The sequence below is a fragment of the Uranotaenia lowii genome, chromosome 3 (genome assembly GCF_029784155.1).
Source record: "Uranotaenia lowii strain MFRU-FL chromosome 3, ASM2978415v1, whole genome shotgun sequence".
Classification (NCBI taxonomy): Eukaryota; Metazoa; Arthropoda; class Insecta; order Diptera; family Culicidae; genus Uranotaenia; species Uranotaenia lowii.
Genome location: NC_073693.1, coordinates 113,568,003 through 113,589,477, shown reverse-complemented (window position 1 = coordinate 113,589,477; position 21,475 = coordinate 113,568,003). Strand labels below are relative to the sequence as shown.

General features: G+C 41.2%; 1 protein-coding gene across 1 annotated transcript; it reads right to left on the bottom strand.

Moving 5' to 3' along the window:
• Positions 1-305: 305 nt before the first annotated feature.
• Positions 306-21,048, bottom strand: LOC129757653 (esterase B1-like). The gene is made up of 4 exons (XM_055754931.1): positions 20,857-21,048; positions 19,819-20,794; positions 921-1,389; positions 306-849 (listed from the first exon to the last, which is right to left on the bottom strand). Exons 1-4 carry the CDS (start codon positions 20,944-20,946, stop codon positions 432-434), a joined length of 1,953 nt encoding a protein of 650 aa, XP_055610906.1. The 5' UTR covers positions 20,947-21,048; the 3' UTR covers positions 306-431.
• Positions 21,049-21,475: the final 427 nt, after the last annotated feature.

Here is a 21,475-nt window from a genome sequence, read left to right as displayed (position 1 = left end):
TTCACGTAGAATCGATATGATGCAACAAAATCTCAATTTACGTGAAAAATCCCGTAGAAAGAATTTCAAAATTATTTTGGGTGTACTAATGCTCTACCAAGGAACTCCTCAGTTTGAAACACGATCAATTTAACTTGCTTATTTTGAGCAGGATTATAAGGCAAATATAAATTTTTCAATGGTTAGATAAAAAAAAGTTTCCACTTATATAAACAAAATAAGTGGGATCCTTGAGAGCTGTTGCAGTTTCGGATTAATATTGACTTGCAAGCATGAGGAAAATCGAATAACTCTTTTTTTCGGCATCTTTGCTTGTAATCATTTTAACAACATTTTACAAACGTTTCAAAGTACAATTTTTAAAAATATCCTTATTTGTTGGATTGATTTGGTTTATTAACAGCAAGGTACCAGCACATTTTTTTATGTTCTCAAGCTTTAGGCACCAGATAACCACCGTAGTATTTTTCATACAGCTCCCTCCAGAACTGGACCCGATCCAGGAAAGGATTTTCGATCATCTTCAGCTCCTCGTCCAATTGGGCTCCGTTCAAGATGAATTTCGAATCACTCACGGGCTTCACCGGTTCCCACACGAAATCGATACCTCCCTCCGGGGGAGTTGGATTACTGTATTTCGCAAAGTTGGTCCACAGCTTACACATGGTCTCGCGGAAGCGATTGGCTCGCGAATCTGGTGGGACTTCCGTTTTCAAAGCTGCCGAATTGAAAATGTATGTTAAATCGTCTCCATGACATGCACCTTTCGAATCTGCAGGAACCTGAAATACATTTTTGAACTTGTTCAGTTCATCTTCAAACGCAAATACGTAGAAGTAATGCGGCGTTCTGGAATGAAAAAAAAAAAAAAAAAAAACATTTTAATCCCTAACTCAGTTTTGTTTACTCGAATAACTTACTCGGGCTGATAACGCGCATGAAGTTCACCAGCGACGTAAGCAGCCGTTACAAACATGTTATCGGAAATGATATCTGTAACCGCGGATATTTGTTCCTCATTTATTTGCCCATCCACAAAAAAGTGGTTTCGAATTTCGTCTCCGACTTCCGCTAGCTGTTCTGGAGTCAGTGTTAGCTCCCGGGGAACGAACTTCGTAGGATCGGAGCGATACTCATGGATTCTAGCTAGTGCTGAGGTAGCAAGCAGAAGTCCCTCGTTACTGGTGATCCCACTCATCAGCGGTAAACCATTGAGGGACGAGTCCATGGTGGCACTGATGAAGTTGTCCACCAAAAATGGTTCCACCGAATCAGCCGGCTCAACCACCGGGGTAAATGCGTAGAACATATCGGTACGTTGCTCATCTTCGGTCAGGAGCTTCGGCGAGTTTGCGACCAAGTCTTTGGCGCTAGCGTTCATCAGGGTATCTGAAAGACAATTTAAAGTGGGTCTTTTGAGTAAAGGAAATCTTTAAAAGCTTTAGTGGATCGACGCTGAGAATATTCCGTAATTTCGAGAGTTTGAGTTGATGATGCACTAAGTTGGAATGCTTTAATATCTTAGAAATAAAACTGGGGAAAATCGTAAGTTGGTTGAAAATCAGGCATCAAATTCCAACTATGATTGGAATTGCATTTTCTTAAGGTCGTTCTGGCTTATTCGAAACTGTAAATAACCCGCTGTATACTGTTGTCGCTTCGATTTTTCAAAGGTATTTCTCAAAAGTGGTTTAGTTCAGAAATTATTTAGTTACTAATTCTAGCTCTATCTACATGCTCATTCTCCGTTTCTGCCAACCTCGCCGAATCAGGTCCGTCACAGGACGAACGTATCAGCAGCGCAGCATCGAAGAAGTCTACAACAGGAATCGATCGAAGCTTTGGTTTAAAAACGTTATACTCGGTTGGTCTTTTCTTATATTATAACAAATGTGTTCGGCTAGCGGGTTCAGCAGTGCTGAAAGTCCCTATATATGCCTCAGGGTCGGCTTAAGCTAATAGACGATTCGGCTAGCCAAGAAAACACTTTATCAGCTTTGAAAACCTCCCACGTTTATTGAAGTTAATTGGATTGGTCTTGGGTTTGCGCGCACTAGGAACTACGTCCCACCCCCTACCTCGAGACACGTAGTGATTGCACCACCTTGTGCCTCGCCTTCCTGGGTGGACCAGCCTCTCCGCTCCTCAACAGCGCTGCTGCTCGGTAATTGATGCAGGTGGCCGACGGTTTGTTTCCAACACGTACAACGTTGGCTTCGGGTTGTAGGTCCCCACGATAGCGGCCGAAGGTGAGTGTCGGCGGCTTCAGGCTTGATGGCTTACCACGGTGGATTGTAAATGCGGGTCCTCGGCACTCCCGACACACGGTAGGTTGCAAACTAGCGTTTCTAAGGCTCGTGTGAAGCGCAGTTGGGCTTAGTAATTATCGCTGCGGTGTGATGGCGGCCTGCAGCGATGGCGGTTTCTAGGCAACACCTTGCCACAACGAGCCGAACCTCGGATCAAGGTAAAACCTCGGGGTCCTGTTAGGAAATCGGGATGGGGTTTTAATATGGCGTTGACGAACGGTGGTCACTGTTGCTACCGGGCTTAGGGTAAGAATTACCGGGATATCCTGTTATACTTTCACTTCCGGAATTCAATAATTTCACCACAAGTAAAATCTTGCGCCTTTATGTGCTGGCGTTTTGGCTTATCGTAGCGAAATGGCCGATTTTCGGCAGTTCTTTGACCCCGTAGCCGCGTCAAGTTTGACATCACCGTTCTTTCGCCCCATCTCGATACTTGATTCGCTTCGCCCTTTTCGCCGTATTACTCCACTGCCATCTGGTAGTGAAGTTCCACAACTCCTGTTATTCAGCGTTGACGTGCAGGGTGGTGCTTGGGGGTTCTGGGGCGAACTTCGACGCAGGGCGGCTTCTCCACAAATAAAACGTCTTCTTGGCACATTTAACGGTATCGCGAACACGAGATCAACTACCACTGACACTACTAACCGAGCACTTTTTACAATATTTCTCGCCTTTGTATTTATCCCGCAGAGCATCCCTCCATGACGGACGCAACAATGACAATTGTTGAGAAATAATGCATTTAACGCACTCAAATCATGCTGTTCTAGAATTAATCATTATCATGAAACTTAACGAAAATTGAAAACCACATGTGGTAAAGAATTGGATCCCCCCAAAGAGAGAAAAATACCTAGCAGAAGGTTGCCAGGATTTTTTCAGCACGTATCCGGGTCGGACAAATTAGGGCAATTTTATGTATACCTAAATATGGCTGAATCCAGGCATTTGATTTTAAAATTGACCACCAATCAGCGGTGTTTAAACTCGCCTCGGAAAGAATCATTCGGCTGATTTTTTCCGAGTTTAACTTGTTGTGTGCAGATTGATTTTATCTTCGTTCCAATCATGGCGTGATTGCACACAAAACGAAGAGAACAGTTCCGAGTTGATGTTTTCCCCTCCTCGCAGGAATAAAATCACACCAATGAAACAACAGAACGAAGTTTACCGTACACGAATGCTCACGAGCGATCGTTGCCCGACGGACCGAGTTAACATTCCTCGCACCCTTCTCTCGCTCGTTTCCCGTTCCCTTGAATCTATCACTTTTAGCCACGCCCCCATGCGTTGTCCGATTGATGTGTTCGGCTGCCGAACGAAAACGATTTTTTCTTTAATTCGCTGAACTGTTCGTTTGCTTCGCTGCTGTTTCTCCCCCGATTGCTGTTTACTCCTGCCGAGTTTACCCGAAGCTTACTTCCTGATGCTTTCCGAGTTGAACTTTAGATAGCATCATTGCAGATTGAGTTTAACGAAATAAAATCGTTCTGCAAAAAAGGGCAAAGTGCGAGTATGTAGACTCGCGATTTTAACATCTCTGCCACCAATTATCCGGGCAAATTTTGTCAAAACCCAGAAATTACTCAACAAAAATCAAGAAAAACGAACTGAAAAAATTATACTTTTCATCAAAACTCATCGACAGATTAGCCGTTATAGTGGACCCACCCGGTTAAAATTTTGGCTTTTTTCAATGGAATCCGGGAAAATGGGCCGGGCCGGACTCTTTCCAAATTTTGTATTAAATATTCGGGCCAAACCGGATAAAATTGGTCAATCTGGTAATTTTAACCTAGCAACCTAGCATGCTCTAGCATTTATTTACTAAGCGATACAGTAGCTGAAAGATTATTTTGATTAAATTAATTATTTTGATTAAATTACCAATACAAATTTATTTCTAGTTTGGCTAGATTCAATCTTAAATCCTTATAACATTCATTACCACATTGCGTTGAGTTCACTAAAAATTCACGTTATGTGTAGGTGACCGTCATGAGGCACAAATTCCCATTAAGGTGTATTCACATGTTTATTTTGAAGCATCTACGCGAAAATCAAGTGGATAAAAATTATGTAGTTTTCTCGTATTTGCGACGTGCAAATTATTTTGCGTGTAAATACAAAGTTGGGCCTAATGGAAAAAGAGTAGGCTGCGGCCGTGAACGACGGGTGTGATTTTTTTTTCGCTGCCAATTTTAACTCCTGGAGAAAAAACCATTTTTTCTTGTGATTTGTGCTGAAAATTTGTTCAAATGTTAGAGATTCTCAATCTGTTTTCAAGAACGCCCGGAACGATTACCACGTTCCTGTCCACGTTCCTGTCCAGTGTCCTCGGCATCCAATGCAATCAGTATCAGCAATGTTGCGGGAAGTAACATCAACGCTTCGCAACAGACCAGTTTATTATAAGCTGACCAATAGGGATAGCTACAACAGTCCTCGAATACCTGATCAAGTCAGAAATTCAAAATACCGTGTAGTGTGTACTCGATGAGGTGGTCGGCCAACAGGAAATGCTACTGCGGGATGTCTTGGGGCTCGAAGATCATACGTGGTGAACCGGGTGGCAATGGTGGTGCCAAACCTTCAATTTCGGAACTCGTTAAACTTTTACGGGTCCCAAATGTTGCTGAGCAATTGCTGTTGCTCGCAAGGTGGGTGTTGTTGGTCACTAGCCGTTTCTCAAAACCCTACACACGTTGGTCAACCCCCGGTTAGTGCAAGAAGAGCGATTGTTGGCAACTGACGGATTTGGCTGCAGGCTTGCCTATTCCTGTCTTTTAAATATTCCCGGAAATTATCCGTTTCAACATGTATCCTTTACAAATGAAAAAGAGGTAAGATGTAAACAGTGTTTTTTTTTTCATATGTTCAAAATAGCTTAACTCTATTATGGGGTTCAGCGGGGGGTTGGACAGGACATCAAACGAACGGAAGACTGATATACAATGGATTGTGGGTTGTTTTGAACAGTTGGAAGGGAGTGAGATGAGTCAAACCTGTCCCAAGCCAGTGGTAACGGACCCCTTGGTTGTGCTGCAATTATTGTTGATGAGTTAAGTATGAACAATATTTGAATATGCGATCGAGACTTCCCGTACCGCCTCGGGTCGAAAGACCTATCAGCCACTGGTGGGTTTTCATACATTCATACATACATACATACATACATGGGTGGCAAAACTCCTCAGATCGGCTTGTTCAGTGAAAGAGAGTGCATTTTTTTTCGTTTGCTCCCCCAATCGGTGCGGGGAGAGATAAATCGCACTGAAATGAAGAGTGAGATTGTCAACACATAAGAGTGAGCGAGAGCATTCATATCCGTTGATGAAGAGAATTCCCTTCTCCGGAAAAATCTGTTGCGCAATGTGCTGAGGAGAATTCGAGAGCTAACTCAGTTTATTCTTGGTACGTTCACGAGAAAAGATGCTACTTTCCGAATCAAAGCTCCCAGCGGTGTCTTGATTTTCTAGAAGCCGTCCTGATCTTAATGCAATTGATTTTGCAATAAAAACAGTATAACCTCTTAAACCAGTGGTAATCTTCGGTTCAGATGATATTTGAACGGTGTTTTTCGGTATAAACTAAAAGCCACCTTACTTCATATCTCTTCTGCTGCACAAATTAAGGCGTATACTGCACCGCTATTTCGCCTTAATTTATGCAATCTAAGAAGAGCTGCATTTCATTTCCACCAATCTACGGGGGTCCTGAAAAATCCTGGTTTTTGTTCTTCGCGGTGTCCTGATTTTTTGATGAAACCACCTGTCACCTCTTCTTCGAACGCTACCTTTTGTAAAAAAAAAGAATTCAAAACAGCTAACAGCAGTGAGCATAGTAGCGGAGTAGAAATTGTTTATATTTTTTCTACGTTGTGTGGTGGGAGTCTAAATATTTTTTTCCTTCTTTACTCTGAGGTGTATGACTGAAACACAGGGCGCTCTTTGTTTAGAATTCTCTTTCTCCCACTCGGATGCAAATGCTCTCACACTTGCCGTCCGAGTCACTTACAGCTCGTGTAAACTCGGGTAACGAGTGGAGCACGATCAGCGAAAGAGGATTACACTCGGAAGTTCGGAAGCCGAACTGAAAATAGAGTTGGTTTCTCCCGGCTCTTTGTTGTTTGAGAAGAGCCGACCAACCCTGCATACATACATACATACATACATACAAATACAAAGTTGGGCCTAATGATTGAAAATGTATTAAACAACAAATACTTACACGGATAGTTTACATGAAATAAATCTTACTTTTGTACATAAAAACACTTTAAAATGCTAATACAAAAATCGAACACAATATATTTTTCTGATGTTCATATCCACCAAGAATTTGGACTTTATTATTTTTGAATTCCATCCCAACGCATGGCGTGTTTAAATTTGGAATTTGAATGATTATAGCTGTCTACACTTCCACAACCGCACAGATCAGTAATCTCACGCAGCCGATGGACAAAAGTCGTAAAACGAAATTCGATAAAATATTTGTTTCGTTAGTTAGCGCTCAACTTCCGAGCTAGACGGTCGGTTTTTTTCTATCGTTGCTATCGGAAGTCGAACACGGACTACTTTTAAAGTACATTTTACTATCCGAAATCCGTCGGGGACCAAGTGCCGCCGCGCATGGTGTTTTTCGCGATGGGGCGCCGCGAGAACACATTTCGTATAGACTTTTCGTTGGCTCCAAAGCCACCTACCCACGAAGAAGTGCATAAATTCATTGCTCATGAGCTTGGATTGAAGCGCGAAAACGTCCTACTAATACAACCAAACCGCCGCCTTGGTTGTTTTTACGTGGAGGTCACTGACCTCGAACTCGCTCAGCGTGTCGTACAAGATCACGATGACAAACACTCCCTTGTTTACAACGGGAAATCGTACAAAGTACGTATCGAAATGGAGGATGGGGCAGTGGAAGTAAGACTGTTAGATCTTACTCGCTCCATCACCAACCAGCAAGTTGCTGACTTCTTGCAAGCCTACGGTGAAGTTCTCACAATCCGAGATGTATTGTGGGACGAAAAGCTGTTTTTCGGTGGTACGCCGACAGGAATTCGTTCGGTGCGCATGGTAGTGTTGAGAAACATACCATCACATGTTACAATCGGTGGAGAAACAACTGCTCTGATCTACAAAGGCCAGCGGCAGACCTGCGGTCATTGCGGGGAATTTGTACACACGGGTATCCCGTGTATACAAAACAAAAAACTGCTTGTCCAGAAACTGGCTGCAGACCAAACGTATGCAAACGTTACCAAAATGAACACACATCCAAACCCACCCCACGCTGCTAACCCACGTCCCGTACAGGCTCCGAGCGCCAAAACAAGCGTTCAAGAGCGACAACAACACACACAACCAACTACGGCTCCGACCGTTTTCGTGGATAAGCCAGTGCAGCTCGATATCACGAAGAAATCGCAGCAACCACTCATGCCACCACCCGCCAAACCGACCACCTCCACCACCACCACCACCTCTACGATCCAGCTTAGAAGCCACGACATCACACGCACCAAAACTGATGGAAACGAATCCGATATTTCGATTTCCTCAGACTCTTCTAACAGCAGCAGGAAGAAAGTGAAACAAAGTCAACCGAGTAAAAAGTTGAAAACAGCTGTCGACGGTAACGTATCCACCCAGGAGGAGGATCTTTGCATGTGATGGCTATGATCAGCTGCAACCTCGGAACTATAAACATCAACACAATCACCAACACTACCAAACTAAACGCGCTTCGAACATTCATCCGAACCATGGCCCTTGACATCGTCTTTTTGCAAGAAGTTTACAGCGAGCAACTTTCCATCCCAGGCTATAATGTAATAGCAAACGTAGACCACAACAGAAGAGGAACGGCAATCGCACTGAAAGAGCACATTCGATATTCGCACACAGAGAAGAGTTCTGATGGCAGATTGATCGCACTAAGAATACACAACACAACGATTTGCAATGTGTATGCGCCCTCTGGTTCAGCAATGCGAAATGACAGGGAAAGGTTTTTCAACGAGACCATCGCCTACCATCTCCGACATCGAACCCCCAACATAATCCTGGGGGGCGATTTTAACTGTGTCATCAGACAATCTGATGCCACGGGATATAATATGAGCCCTGCATTACAAGCGACAATCCAACAGCTTCAGCTACATGATGTATGGATAGCATTACGACCCGGCATCCCAGGACACACCTATATAGCACACAACTCCACATCCAGGCTCGATCGTTTTTACGTCAGCACTGGTCTCCTCAACCAGCTGAGAACAGCTGATGTGCACGTCTGCTGTTTTTCAGACCACATGGCAGTCACAGCTCGAATTTGCATTCCGCTTCCTCACTCATCCCCCGGCAGAGGATTTTGGTCCCTACGTCCTCACCTTTTAACCGACGAATGTGTCGAAGATTTCCGGAATAGGTGGCAATTCTGGACTCGACAACGGCAAAACTACCGATCTTGGATGGACTGGTGGCTCCTGTGTGCCAAACGGAAAATAAAATCGTTTTTCAAATGGAAATCTAGAGAAGCCTTCGATAGTTTCCATTGCGAACAGCAGCGGTTGTACATGTACCTGAAAGAAGCATATGAACGCTACTATCAACATCCCAACGAGATCCAAAATATAAACCGAATCAAGGCAGAGATGCTGGCACACCAGCGTCGTTTTACTGCACTATTCGTGCGGGCAAACGAAACCTACGTTTCCGGAGAGCCCCTCTCAACGTTCCAGCTTGGAGAAAGAATAAGGAAGAAAACGACGATTGAAAAAGTGGAAAACGAAGAAAGTGAAGTGTTAGAAGATCCAATGGCAATACAAGAGTACATGGTTGAGTATTTTAAAAACTTATATGCACATGTTCCAATGGAAGATCAACATAGTGAACAAACATTTCCGTGTGTTCAATTAGTGCCAGACGAGAATGAACGAAACGATGCCTGCATGAACAGTATAAGTACCACTGAAATTCTGAACTCTATTAAATTCAGTTCACCGAAAAAATCCCCGGGACCAGACGGTATTCCCAGGGAATTTTATCTGAAAACGTTCGACGTGATTCATCGTGAATTAAATTTGGTTATGAATGAAGCAATAAGTGGAAATTTTCCGGCTCAATTCGTTGATGGAGTTATCGTGTTAGTGAAAAAACGAGGGTCTGGGAACAATGCAGGCTCGTTCCGTCCAATCTCACTGCTCAACAGTGACTATAAAATACTCTCGAGAATACTCAAAGAGAGACTAAACCATGTGCTCGAAGAAAACCATGTGCTCAGTGATATCCAAAAGTGCTCCAACAATCGTCGAAACATCTTCCAAGCCACGTTGGCTCTGAAGGATCGGATAGCTCAACTAACCGCCAGAAAAGAACGGGGAAAGTTGATATCATTCGACCTAGACCATGCGTTCGACAGAGTAGACCACAGTTATCTCTTCAACACGATGATACGCTTGGGAATAAATTCGCGCCTAGTAGAATTGCTGACGCGTATTTATGCGCAATCCAGTTCGAGACTGTTGATAAATGGGCATCTCTCCGCTCCTTTCCCAATTGGCCGATCGGTGCGACAGGGAGATCCTCTCTCCATGCATCTGTTCGTTCTCTATATCCATCCACTATTGCGACAGCTACAGGTGGTCTGTGGCTCTGATCTCTTGGTTGCTTATGCAGACGATATCAGTGGGATAATAACAAGCGCCGAAAAAATCGATCAAATGCGAGAGCTGTTTTTACGATTCCAGAGAGTAGCGGGAGCAGTTTTGAACTTGTCGAAAACAACAGCAATAGATGTTGGATCTGTAAATGGGAATCCCATCAGCATCGCATGGCTTGAAACGATGAACACAACCAAGGTGTTGGGTGTTATTTTTTGCAATTCGATACGCAACATGATAAGGCTCAATTGGGATGCCCTCGTCACTAGCTTCTCTCGACTAATGTGGCTCCACTCGCTTCGTTCCCTCAACGTGTACCAGAAAGTAATACTTCTGAACACATTTGTCTTGTCCAGAGTATGGTACATATCATCAATTCTTCCCCCGTACTGCGTACACACAAGCAGGATAACAGCAACCATGGGTAGCTTCATCTGGCGAGGCGCCGTGGCACGCGTACCCATGCAACAATTAGCGCGAACGAAAAAAAACGGCGGACTTGGTTTACATTTGCCAGCATTGAAAACTAAAGCACTTCTAATCAACAGACACATGCGTGAAGCTGATTCCATGCCGTTCTATCGTAGCTTTATCCAACAAGCAAACCTCGGAAATCAAACTCGTCCCACGGACCTACCCTGCTTGAAGATGATTCTCAGCACGTATCCCCAATTACCAAGCCAAATAATTGAAAACCCGACAGCAGCAAGTTTGAACAGTTTTTTCATCGACCAAACAGATCAGCCTCGCGTAGAGAGGATCTTCCCAGCCGTCAACTGGAATCGAGTGTGGAGCAATATTTCATCGTCTCGCCTATCGACGGGCGTGAGATCACTGCTCTACATATGGACTAACCAAAAAATAGCCCATCGTCAGCTATTGTACACACAACGGCGTGTGCCCGACGAAAACTGCGAATACTGTGGCCAGGTAGAGACAGTGGAACACAAATTTTTTTCATGCCAGCGAGTGAGAGCCGGCGTGCGCTTACTCCAACAGAAGATCAACTTGCTGTTCAACGATCATCAAATAGTTCTTGTGAATGATCTTATCGTACCGCTACTTGATAGAGTAGGGCTTGCAAAACGCATTGCAATATTTAAAATTTTAGCCAAATTTATTGATTTTATGAATGAATGCAATAATGTAGTAGATGTAGATGCATTAGAATTTCACTTGACAGTAGAATAATCACAACATGTATGTACATAAACCTAAACTGAACAATAAATTGATTATAAAAAAAAAAAAAAAAAAAAAAAAAACAAAAAAAAAAAATGTTCAATTTTGTAAAGTACGCGACAAAAATTATGTTTTGAATTTTCGAACTAAATTTTGATTCTCAAACCCTTAAAATCCATGTCTCATAAATTCCAAATTTTGAGGATTTTGAATCTTCCTTATGAAAGGTCTGTCATATGTTTGCTTTCATGAACGTTTGTGTTTGCTACAGATAATATAACACATAGAAAATAACTGAAAACAAGAGTTTCCTATTCATGGGAACATGGAATTCACCTGAACTTAGTCCATGTACCTTAGCTTAAAATATTTCAAAACTCAAATCGCAATGTTAAAAAAAATATAATCAGATTTCAATATCACATCCATGTAAAAAAATTTTATATTTCTTATTCACTTTTAAAAATACAACATGGATTAGTTCAAGAAGTAAAATTGGCTTGATTTCAATTTTAATTTTTTCACATGGGTGTGGTATAAAAAGGTCCATTCGTAAAGGGTGTCCACGATGAAATTGCCACACCAAGAAATTACTCTAACTTTTGTACCGTTGGGTAGAATTTAATGAAAACTTGAGTTGATTTAGTTCATAGTGCATTGTTTACATCCTACAAGTTTCAAAGTTCTGTGATAAAAACTCGCGGAAATGGAGTCGAAAGAACAGCTCGAGCGTGATAAAATCTTGCGCATCCATCACTAGAACAAGAATCTTTCGCATTGTTCCATCGCTAAAACGTTGGGAATCGCGAATTCCACGGTGTTTCGAGTGATTAAGCGATACAAGGAATGATTGACCATCGATCGGAAGCCCAGAAGTGAAAGAAAAAGTATTCCGTACAACACCAAAAATCACAACCGCGTACTTGGGGCCTTCAACCGAAATCCGAACGCCACCGTTCGGGATGTGGCTAAGAAGCTACACCTAAGCCGAAATTGGTTGCAAAAAATGGTTGATTTACAGGTTGTGCAGAATCTTCTGGCCGGGGTTAAGGCCAAGGTGCGGGCATTTGCGTATGGACTGTAAATAAAATGCGAGTAAAATGGTAAAATGATGTGAAATAGTTATTTTTCAATCCCTGAAAATTTGATGGCAATCGGATGAAAACTCGATTTTCTCGAATCAATTTGGTGTGTGGCAATTTCATCGTGGACACCCTTTAACTTTCTAATATATCTGTTAGCGTCAAAAATAAAACTCAATTCAGCAGGCACAGTGGGTTCTCAGGATAAAAATCCCTAGCATTGGATCTAAAATGGCAGTGACGACTTGTGACGCAAATTTATTCTGACTAGCTGAAGTTGAGCAGTTCTTGTCGATGAATTTTACAAGGTAACTGTGAGGTCCGCTAAAAAAATACTACCTTGTAGGAAATGAGAATAGGGTAGAATAAATGGGCAGTTGAAATATTGGCATCACTAACTAACGTCTTAACTCGGAAGCAGGGTTGCCATCAAAAATTGACCAGCGCTTACACGATTAACTGACGAAATGTAGCGTTTTATTAAAAAAAAGTGATTCAGCAGTTGTTTGAAAATTCACCATTTTGGACTTGTTTTTTTTTTCAAACTGTAATATTTGAGATACTAATCAAAGCCTTTTGCAAAAATTCTTCATAGTGATTTTCGCGAACTTAAGTTTAAATGTGGAAGATTTTTAAAAGTTGAGAGATGAGCAGACACAAATTTGTGACAGCTAAATTTTTAGTTTTTGTAATAATGGAATATTTTCGATTTTTTTTTGGTAATTGTGTCCAAAGGGAGTTGAAAAATGAATAAGCAAAACAAAAAAGGCAAGATCTTCTATAAAGCTGCGTTGTAATTTCACAGAGAACAAATTCGACAAAAATAGCATTGAAGCATTCGGAACATTCAGTACCCCCAGGAGCACGTGAATGACCAGGCTAAGAAAAAAAACCTACGCAACAATCTGATAAGTATCGTTGATTTTTTCTCTGTATTTTATTATTCGTTTTCTTAGAACAAACCTTCTAATTTCTGTGCAATTTTGGAAGTTTAAAAACTGCAGTCTATATTTTAACGTCATGTTCTAGTGCTGTTGTTGAAAATATGAATTTTCTTACAATCAGTCAATTTGATTAACGTTTAACTGTTCATAAAGTTAAATTTGTAGATGTGATTAGCTTAGCTTAGTTGACTACTCATATCCACCTAAATTGAAATGTGATAACTAATTCGATTCTGGCTCTTTTCTTTTGAACCAGATGAAAATTGATATTTAGTTTTTTTTATTAGCTTTATATAAAATCTAGTTTTTGAAAAAAAATTTTTAAAAGTTTCATTTAAAAGATTTGTTCACTATTTCGGCAAAACTGTAGTATACGATTTTCAAAAATTAAAGTTTTTACGCAAGTTATTTTGACTTTGAAGTTACAGAAATTTTGTTAATTTTTTTGTTTTTCCCCGTTCTGTTCAAACGGAATTCAAATGAAATTTCAAACCAAAATAAATTTTAGATATTTTTCAAAGTAGGAAGTTGAAAAGAGCTGCAGTTTTCAACAATGAAGTAAAAAATTATTAAAAGATATCAATGATTGATACATCTTGAAACTGTTTTATTTTGAACGTCTTATCAGTAAATTGGATGCGATAGACAAAATCTGACAAAAGATGCGAGTTCAGGATGCCAAAATCTTCTAAAACCAGTTATAAAACATTGATAGAAGATTCGATCCATTAAAGTGTGAAGCTATTGAGTTCAAGGTTGGAGTGACTACGAACAAGCGCTGAATGTCTATTGAGTTCTAAACGGATCTGTACAAAGCTCTGCTTACTGAAACATTAAACTTTTTGTAAAAACCAAAAAATCAGGCAAAATTAGGCTTATTTCTAAAAATAAGAGAAAATTTGAGTCTTATCAGGTTATCAGGATGAACCTTAAAAAATCCTGAAAAATCAGGCACTTTGACATCTCTGCTCGGCAGGAATTCGCTAGAAAGGAATCATCCTAGAAAAGAATGGGTACAGTTTATAGAGCTTGAGCTTGCTTGAGCTTGAGCTTGGATGAACCGTACATTTCAGTAGTTGCTACTCCGTGATTGACAAGAACCATCAAAATTGCACATAGATCCAAATAAATGGGGCTTGGGATTAGCTTACCATTTTCTGTGTGCACGTTTCGAAGGTTCCTCATCTTATATGGTCAATAACGGCGCCGGCCACGTCCTTACGGTTCATCGGGGAAAGGGAAGGATTGTTAGTTCGACTTCCGTTGCTACTAGAGACCGAATACACCTCTAAATCTCCACGGTCGTCACAGGAAGGGTGGTTTGTTAGTGAGTAAGGTAAATAAGATCTGGATTCCCTTTGGGAAGGGATGTGATCAAAGCAAAGTTAAAAATCGTCGCGTCGCACACTATCGAGTACATCGCGTTTTTATACGTCCTAACTAACTCAGTACTTAGCACCGGCGTAACTCTCCGAATTTTACCGCGCGCTTAAGACGAAAAGGGCAAAACGCCCTAACGTGGCACTTCCATACACGTACAATGCACTTGGCAACGATGCAACTCTCCGAATTTTATCACGCGTTTAAAGTTTAAAACGAGAAGAGCAAGAACGACCTAGCGAGCAAAACACGAACACCGAACCAACCGATCACGTCAATTACAAACACACACACACATACACACACAACGAACCGACCCTACTGACGAAAAAATTATCCATTACCAAACACTGCACAAGCCTTTGATTTGACCGGAGACTTAAAAAAAAATGAAAACGCAAATTAACTCTTGCAAAAACTCAGAATAAAAGCTTTACAAAGCTACCATTTGTTTGTAACACGAAAACTAACATTACATTGATGTTTCTTTTTCTGGATTTAAAAATCCTTAGATTTAGAATTTTTTTTTACGATTTTTCATATTCATCGATGAACGTCAAAAGAAACACGAAACTATTTTATAGCTAAACTTTCAATGAACACCCCAGCAAAAGCTCTGATATTTTCGAAATATCTGTGTAGTATAGAAAAAAAATCACTACATTGAGATTCAGAACTAAAGCGATTTAGTGTTATTCATTTCCGTAATAGGAGGTAAATAGTGCCTGTCAAATTCAAAATTCACTGTCTAGAAAAATTTAGTTAACATAAATGCTTCAAAAATCCGAAATTGGGAAAATGGCGACAATAAAACAAAAAACTCTTTTTTTTGCTGTAGTGATATTGAAAATTTGCCGACCAGACTCACTATCCTATTCGCCCCGCCCCCCTCCCCCCATCACACACACACACACACACACACACACACACACACACACACACACACACAACCTCTACATTATCCTCTAAATAAAAACAAAAAACAAAACCACTTAGCTGAAATCCACGGTGCCGTTTTCCAATCTGTCACCAGCATTTACTTCGTACAAAAATCCTATTGGAAAAGCTCCTGTCATCATTCTGACCCCATATCACGTGCAATGTTGCATTCAACAATTAGAACACAACGCTCTTCAAGTAACGCCAGTTACACCCGTTACAAACTTTATGAGCTTTTTTTCACAAGCTTTTGAACAAAAGCCTGTATAACCGGTTCTTCTTTTCGACGCCATTTCCAATATGCACTTTTCTTCCGGCACAACACAAACATTTAAAGCGCAGAAAAACCATCGAATCACAAAATTCAATTAGAAATTGCACTTGCCCCATCGACAACAAATCACCGTGCGACCGAACAACTACTTTAGAAGATTTAACTATACGTATTTCACCAGAAATAAGTAAAATTGCGGAACCGACTCGAGATAAACGATGTATGCTTGGCAATGTTGCCAGAACTCCTCCAAGAATGGGTACAGTTTATAGAGAGAAAAAAGTGTAGAAAAACAGTGTGCTGTGGTTTGGTTAACAGAATATATTTGAACTGGTAGAGAATACAAACTGGTAGGCGGTTTTATAGATAATTTGAATTTTCATGGCTTGCCGAGTTTGGTTTAATCTAAGGGAAACTTATTCTAACGGCTAATTATAATTATCGCCTAGGGTTGTTCCTTAACACCCCCTCTCAATTCTAGGGAGGCTCGATGATGTTTCAATGGACCAGCCGGCAGACTCTTGGTGAAGACATCTGCTAGCTGATGGCTTGTTGCGATGTACTGCAGTTTGATGATCTTGTCCTGGATGCATTCACGGATGAAGTTGTAGCGAATATCCAGATGTTTCATTCGCTTCTGATCTCGAGGCTCTTCTGCGATGTGAATGCAGGACTGGTTGTCTTCGTGGATTATCAGCGGGGATCGCAGGACCACACCAAATTCGGACAGTAGGTTCTTCACCCAGATGGCGTCACATGCCGCCTGGCTTAGGGACACGTACTCGGCTTCGGTGGATGATAGTGACACAGTTGTTTGTTTCCTGCTCGTCCATGCGACCGTGTTGCCGAAAATCTGGAACAGGTAACCGGAGGTGGAATGCCGAGTATCGACATCGTTCCCCCAGTCAGCGTCAGCGAAACCGATGATTGGCTCGCCACGTCCGTCTTGGTTGGTGTAGACCTACCGAAAATCCTTCGTCCCTTGGAGGTACCGCAAGACACGCTTCAAATAGGCCCAATGCGTATCATTGGCACCACTCTGGAACCAACTCAGGTAGTTAACGGCAAAGCTGATGTCCGGTCGCGAGGAGAGCATCAAGTATGTAAGGCAACCGATGGGCTCTCGATAAGGCTGCTGCGTTGACTTCTCGCTTTCGGAATTTCGGGCCAGCTTGAGGTTCGTCTCTAGTGGGGTGGCAACAGGCTTGCAGTTCCGCATTCCGAACCGCTCAAGCAGGGAAGATACATACCCGGCTTGACTGATGGATAATGTACCTTTCTTCCTGTTGCGCTCAATTTTCAGGCCAAGAAAAGTGCTGACGTCTTCCAGGTCTCCCATCTCGAATTCGGCTGCTAGTTGCGACTTGATCCACTTCAATTTCTCAGTGGAATCCGTCGCAATCAAGATGTCGTCTACGTAGAGGATCAGGTACACCTTGAAGTTCTCGGTCACAAGGGTGTACAGGCAGTTGTCGTAGGGAGACCGATTGAAACCTAACTCCAGGATGCACTTGTTGAATCGCTCGTTCCAGCTGCGGGGCGCCTGCTTCAGACCGTACAGGGATTTGTTTAGTCGGCACACTTTATTCCCCCTCTCAAATCCTGGTGGCTGTCGAACGTACACCGTCTCGTTCAGATTCCCGTTTAGAAAGGCGGTGCGAACGTCCATCTGGTGCAAGTGTAAGTCTTGCTGGACCGCCACGGCCAAGAGCGTTCGAACGGTACTCATCCGAACCACCGGGGCATACGTTTCGTGGTAGTCGTACCCAGCACGTTGAGAGCAGCCTTTGGCGACCAGTCGTGCTTTGTACCGGGCAGGTTTACCGTCATCCTTCTTAATTTTGAACACCCACTTGCACGGCACAACTCGACTTCCAGTAGGGGGTCGACAAGATTCCAGGTGCGGTTTTTCTCCAAGGACCGCATCTCTTCGTCGACAGCAGTTTTCCACAAAGACCAATCGTTACGCTTTTTAAGATTCTCGATGTCTTCTGGCAGCTCGTCGATGTAGGCCGCGGCATTCAATGCAAAGGCGATGTAGCTCTCGTCTTCAGAATCGCATCGACCAGCGTGGCGTTTCGGGGATGGATTCAATTCGTAGTCGGAAATACGAGCCGGCCGCTTTTTTCGCTCGTCCACTTCTTCTCACAGGCACTTTTTCTATATTGTCTATCACTGTTTCGATATTCGAGAATTTTTAAGTTTCACTTTCATCACTATCGTCTATCATTTTATCATCCCATACAGATTCGTCATCAGATTCCAATACTTTTTCACTAGAATTGTCTGTGTGTTCAATTTGTTTCACTGAATCTGACACGAGATGATCATCACTGTATTGACCACTTTTCACTTCCTTTTCTTGCACTACTACGTCTCGAGCGACGATCACTTTTCGTTGAACAGGATCCCACAGACGATATCCGTTGTTCCCGTATCCAACCAGGAAACACACATGGCTCTTCGGATCAAGTTTGGACCTCCTTTGGGATGTGTACAAACGCCTTGCCCGAAGCAGGCCCGTGCGAAGGACCCGCTCATGGGGGGGGGGGGGGGGGGGGGTTTCAAAATTCAAAATCAAGATATTCAAAGTTTTGAATCATTGCTCTTTCCTGCAAGTCATCGATAAGTTTTTCAAAATGATGTTCCTTATTTTGAGCTAGACATTTGCTAGAAAATAAATAGTAAGCAATCAAGTTTACAAATCTAACATCAATATTTCAGAAAACAAAAAAACGAATGCGTTTTAAAATTTTGAATGAAACCAGAGTTTGAAGCTTGGGACATAAGAATAATAGAAATAAAATTTATCAATTTTAACACAGATTTCAAAAGAAACTAGATCCGAGTTTTAAAATAAATTTCAGACCAGGAGAGAAAATAATTATTATTTGGAATTGTTCAGCAAAACTATAATAATTGTTGTTTATTAAGCTTCGAAATTAACATTCCTTTCTTTTTTCAATTGAAGGCTTGATTGAAGAATTCCGCTGTAATATTTTTAATTTGAAGAAATATTGAATAACTATTTGAATTGTGAAATCTTGATTAAGAACAAAAATTCATTTTCAACTTGAGAGAATTTATCCGAAACACATATGTAACTACCTACTTGATGATTAAATCAATTTTGATAAAAAGAAGAATATCAATTTTACTTCAAGAGTACCAGTGATCAAAATTAGAAATAATATTATTTTTTATTTCGTTCAGTATCAACTTAAAATACTGAAATATTTCATTTCTGAAGTTCACAATAATTACTTCAAATATTGAATAAACAACATGTTCAGTTCATCATTGAAAGCTTTTATTGCCAAAGTACAGGTTGGGAAATGGGTGATTTCATGAATGATCAATAAGAAACTTGAAAAAATAAAAATAATAAATTTGAAGCTTTGTTGTTAATATTGAAAGCACAAAGCAAATACTTATTTAATAAATGTTGTGCATTACAATTTTGCTTTAAAGTTTCGAATAATATCGATTTTTTCATAAATTTAAAAATCAACGATTAGTTAAAAAAGAGCTTCAAGCTCTGAATATTTTGTAGCCGTCAATTGAAATACTGAGTCCTAGAAATGCCAAAAGGTAGAAACAATGTTTTTTTGAATTTAGATTGTTAGGCTTATTATTTTTTTCAGTACACAAAAATTCATGATTTAAAAACAATTAGAAATTATATAAAAATTATTTTGAAAGAAATAAAAAATGCTTGACTATAAAAATCGGTAAATTCATATGAGAATTGAACATAAAAAACAATAAAATAAGGTTACTTCATTTGAATATTATAACAAAATAAGACATTAAAAAAGGTACTAGTCTAGTATCGATGATTTGGAGTTAATAAGTTTAAAAATGAATCAGTTTTAAGTGAAATCAATCATAGAAAACTTTAGAAGACAAAAACTGATATAAGAAGGTAGAATAGTTTTTTTTTACGAGAATCTTAAAAATTGTTTAGTTTTGTCTCAATTCACGTAAAAAAAGTCAAAATTCTAAAAAACAAACAAATGAACGTTTTTATACTTACTATAAACCTCCTCATTCTTGGTTGAATCGGCACCGAGCAGCGCTGCCAAACCCCTCGCTTTTTCTGCACCGTCAGTTTGCAAAACCCACGGATTGTACGAAACGCCAGACATGCAGATGGCTTTGTGGAAGTATTTTCTGGACTCCCGGGAAATGTAATGCAGATGAACCGCCGCCCCTCCAGCACTTTCACCGAAAAGCGTCACATTGCCGGGATCCCCACCGAAATTGGCAATATTATCCTGAACCCAAGCCAGGGCCAAACGTTGATCTTTCATGCCCATATTTCCGTAGATGCCGATTTCCGGCATGTATAGGAACCCTAACGGACCCAGACGGTAGTTCATGGTCACAACTACGACACCTTCCTGAACCAGAAGGTTAGGATAGTAGAACGCAGCATTGCCGCTTCCAGCACCGAAACCTCCTCCATGAACGAAAACCATTACCGGAAGTCCGGCGGCAGCCTGGTCTTCCGACAGTTTAGGGGTGTAAACATTGAGAAACAAGCAATCTTCGGATGCGGTCGCCGCTTCCTCCGGTGGGTAGTAGCTTATACTCAGACAGTTGTTTCTTTCGTTGCGACAGTCAGTCAGTTCATCGTCCAGTTTTTCCAGGGCTACTGGCGGTTTGAACCGAAGCTCACCCACAGGCGCCTTTGCATAAGGAATACCGCTAAAACGATAGAGGTCACCTCCATTCGGTAACTGCTCTTTAGCTCCCGCAATCTTGCCCGCTTTTATCTGCACTATTACATCATCACTTGTTTCACGAGATTGTTCTTCTTGCTCTGTGGTTGGCGCCGCTGCGAAAGTTGATTGCTCTGCTAACTCCTGCTCTACTGTCTCTTGCTCCACTATCTCTTGCTCCACTATCTCTTGCTCTTCTATCTCCTGCGCCTCTGTCTTCCGCTCTTCTATCTGCTGCTCTTCGACAACCGCATAAGCAGTTATTTCCTCCGGATCAGCAGTTTTAACCTTCGAAATAAATGAGATAACGACATATGAGAATCGTTTCCGGATCAAGGTCAAAGTCTTACCTCTGGAACGGCAGCGACAACGGCGGCAGGGGGATGGCCATTCCCGTTTCCTACAATCGCTGGCGGAACGTACAGCTTACGGATAACCATCTTCACTGGCCGGAGTCACGCTTCTTAATGTAGGCAGGGGATGAACCAAACAACATACTATCGCCTTGTTTCGTTATCGTATCTGTTTTGTAATTTGGAGATTTTTAAGATTAGGAGACCATTTACGATAAGCGGTGAATATCTCTGGACAGTGATATCGCACGCTGGCTATCAGCATGGCACAATTCAATGCGATACATATTTACGGCGGTTGATTCATAGGGGCATAATTCTTTGAAATGTTATCAATTATTTAGGAACTAAATTTAAGACGATTCAGGGATCTGCTTACATGTTGCTAAAAAGGAAAAAAAAAATTGAAACTCGATTTTGATGATATTTTTATGGAAAATTTTAACCGCTGGAAAACAAAATGATGTATAGAACGCCAAAACTATTGGACCGAAAGGGTGATCAGAAATGGAACAATGATTACACGAAATATAATAATTGAAACATAAAATGTTTAGTAACATGTTTATCGTATTTTTGAAATCTCGTCATACTTTGACATAAAATCATTTGTTAT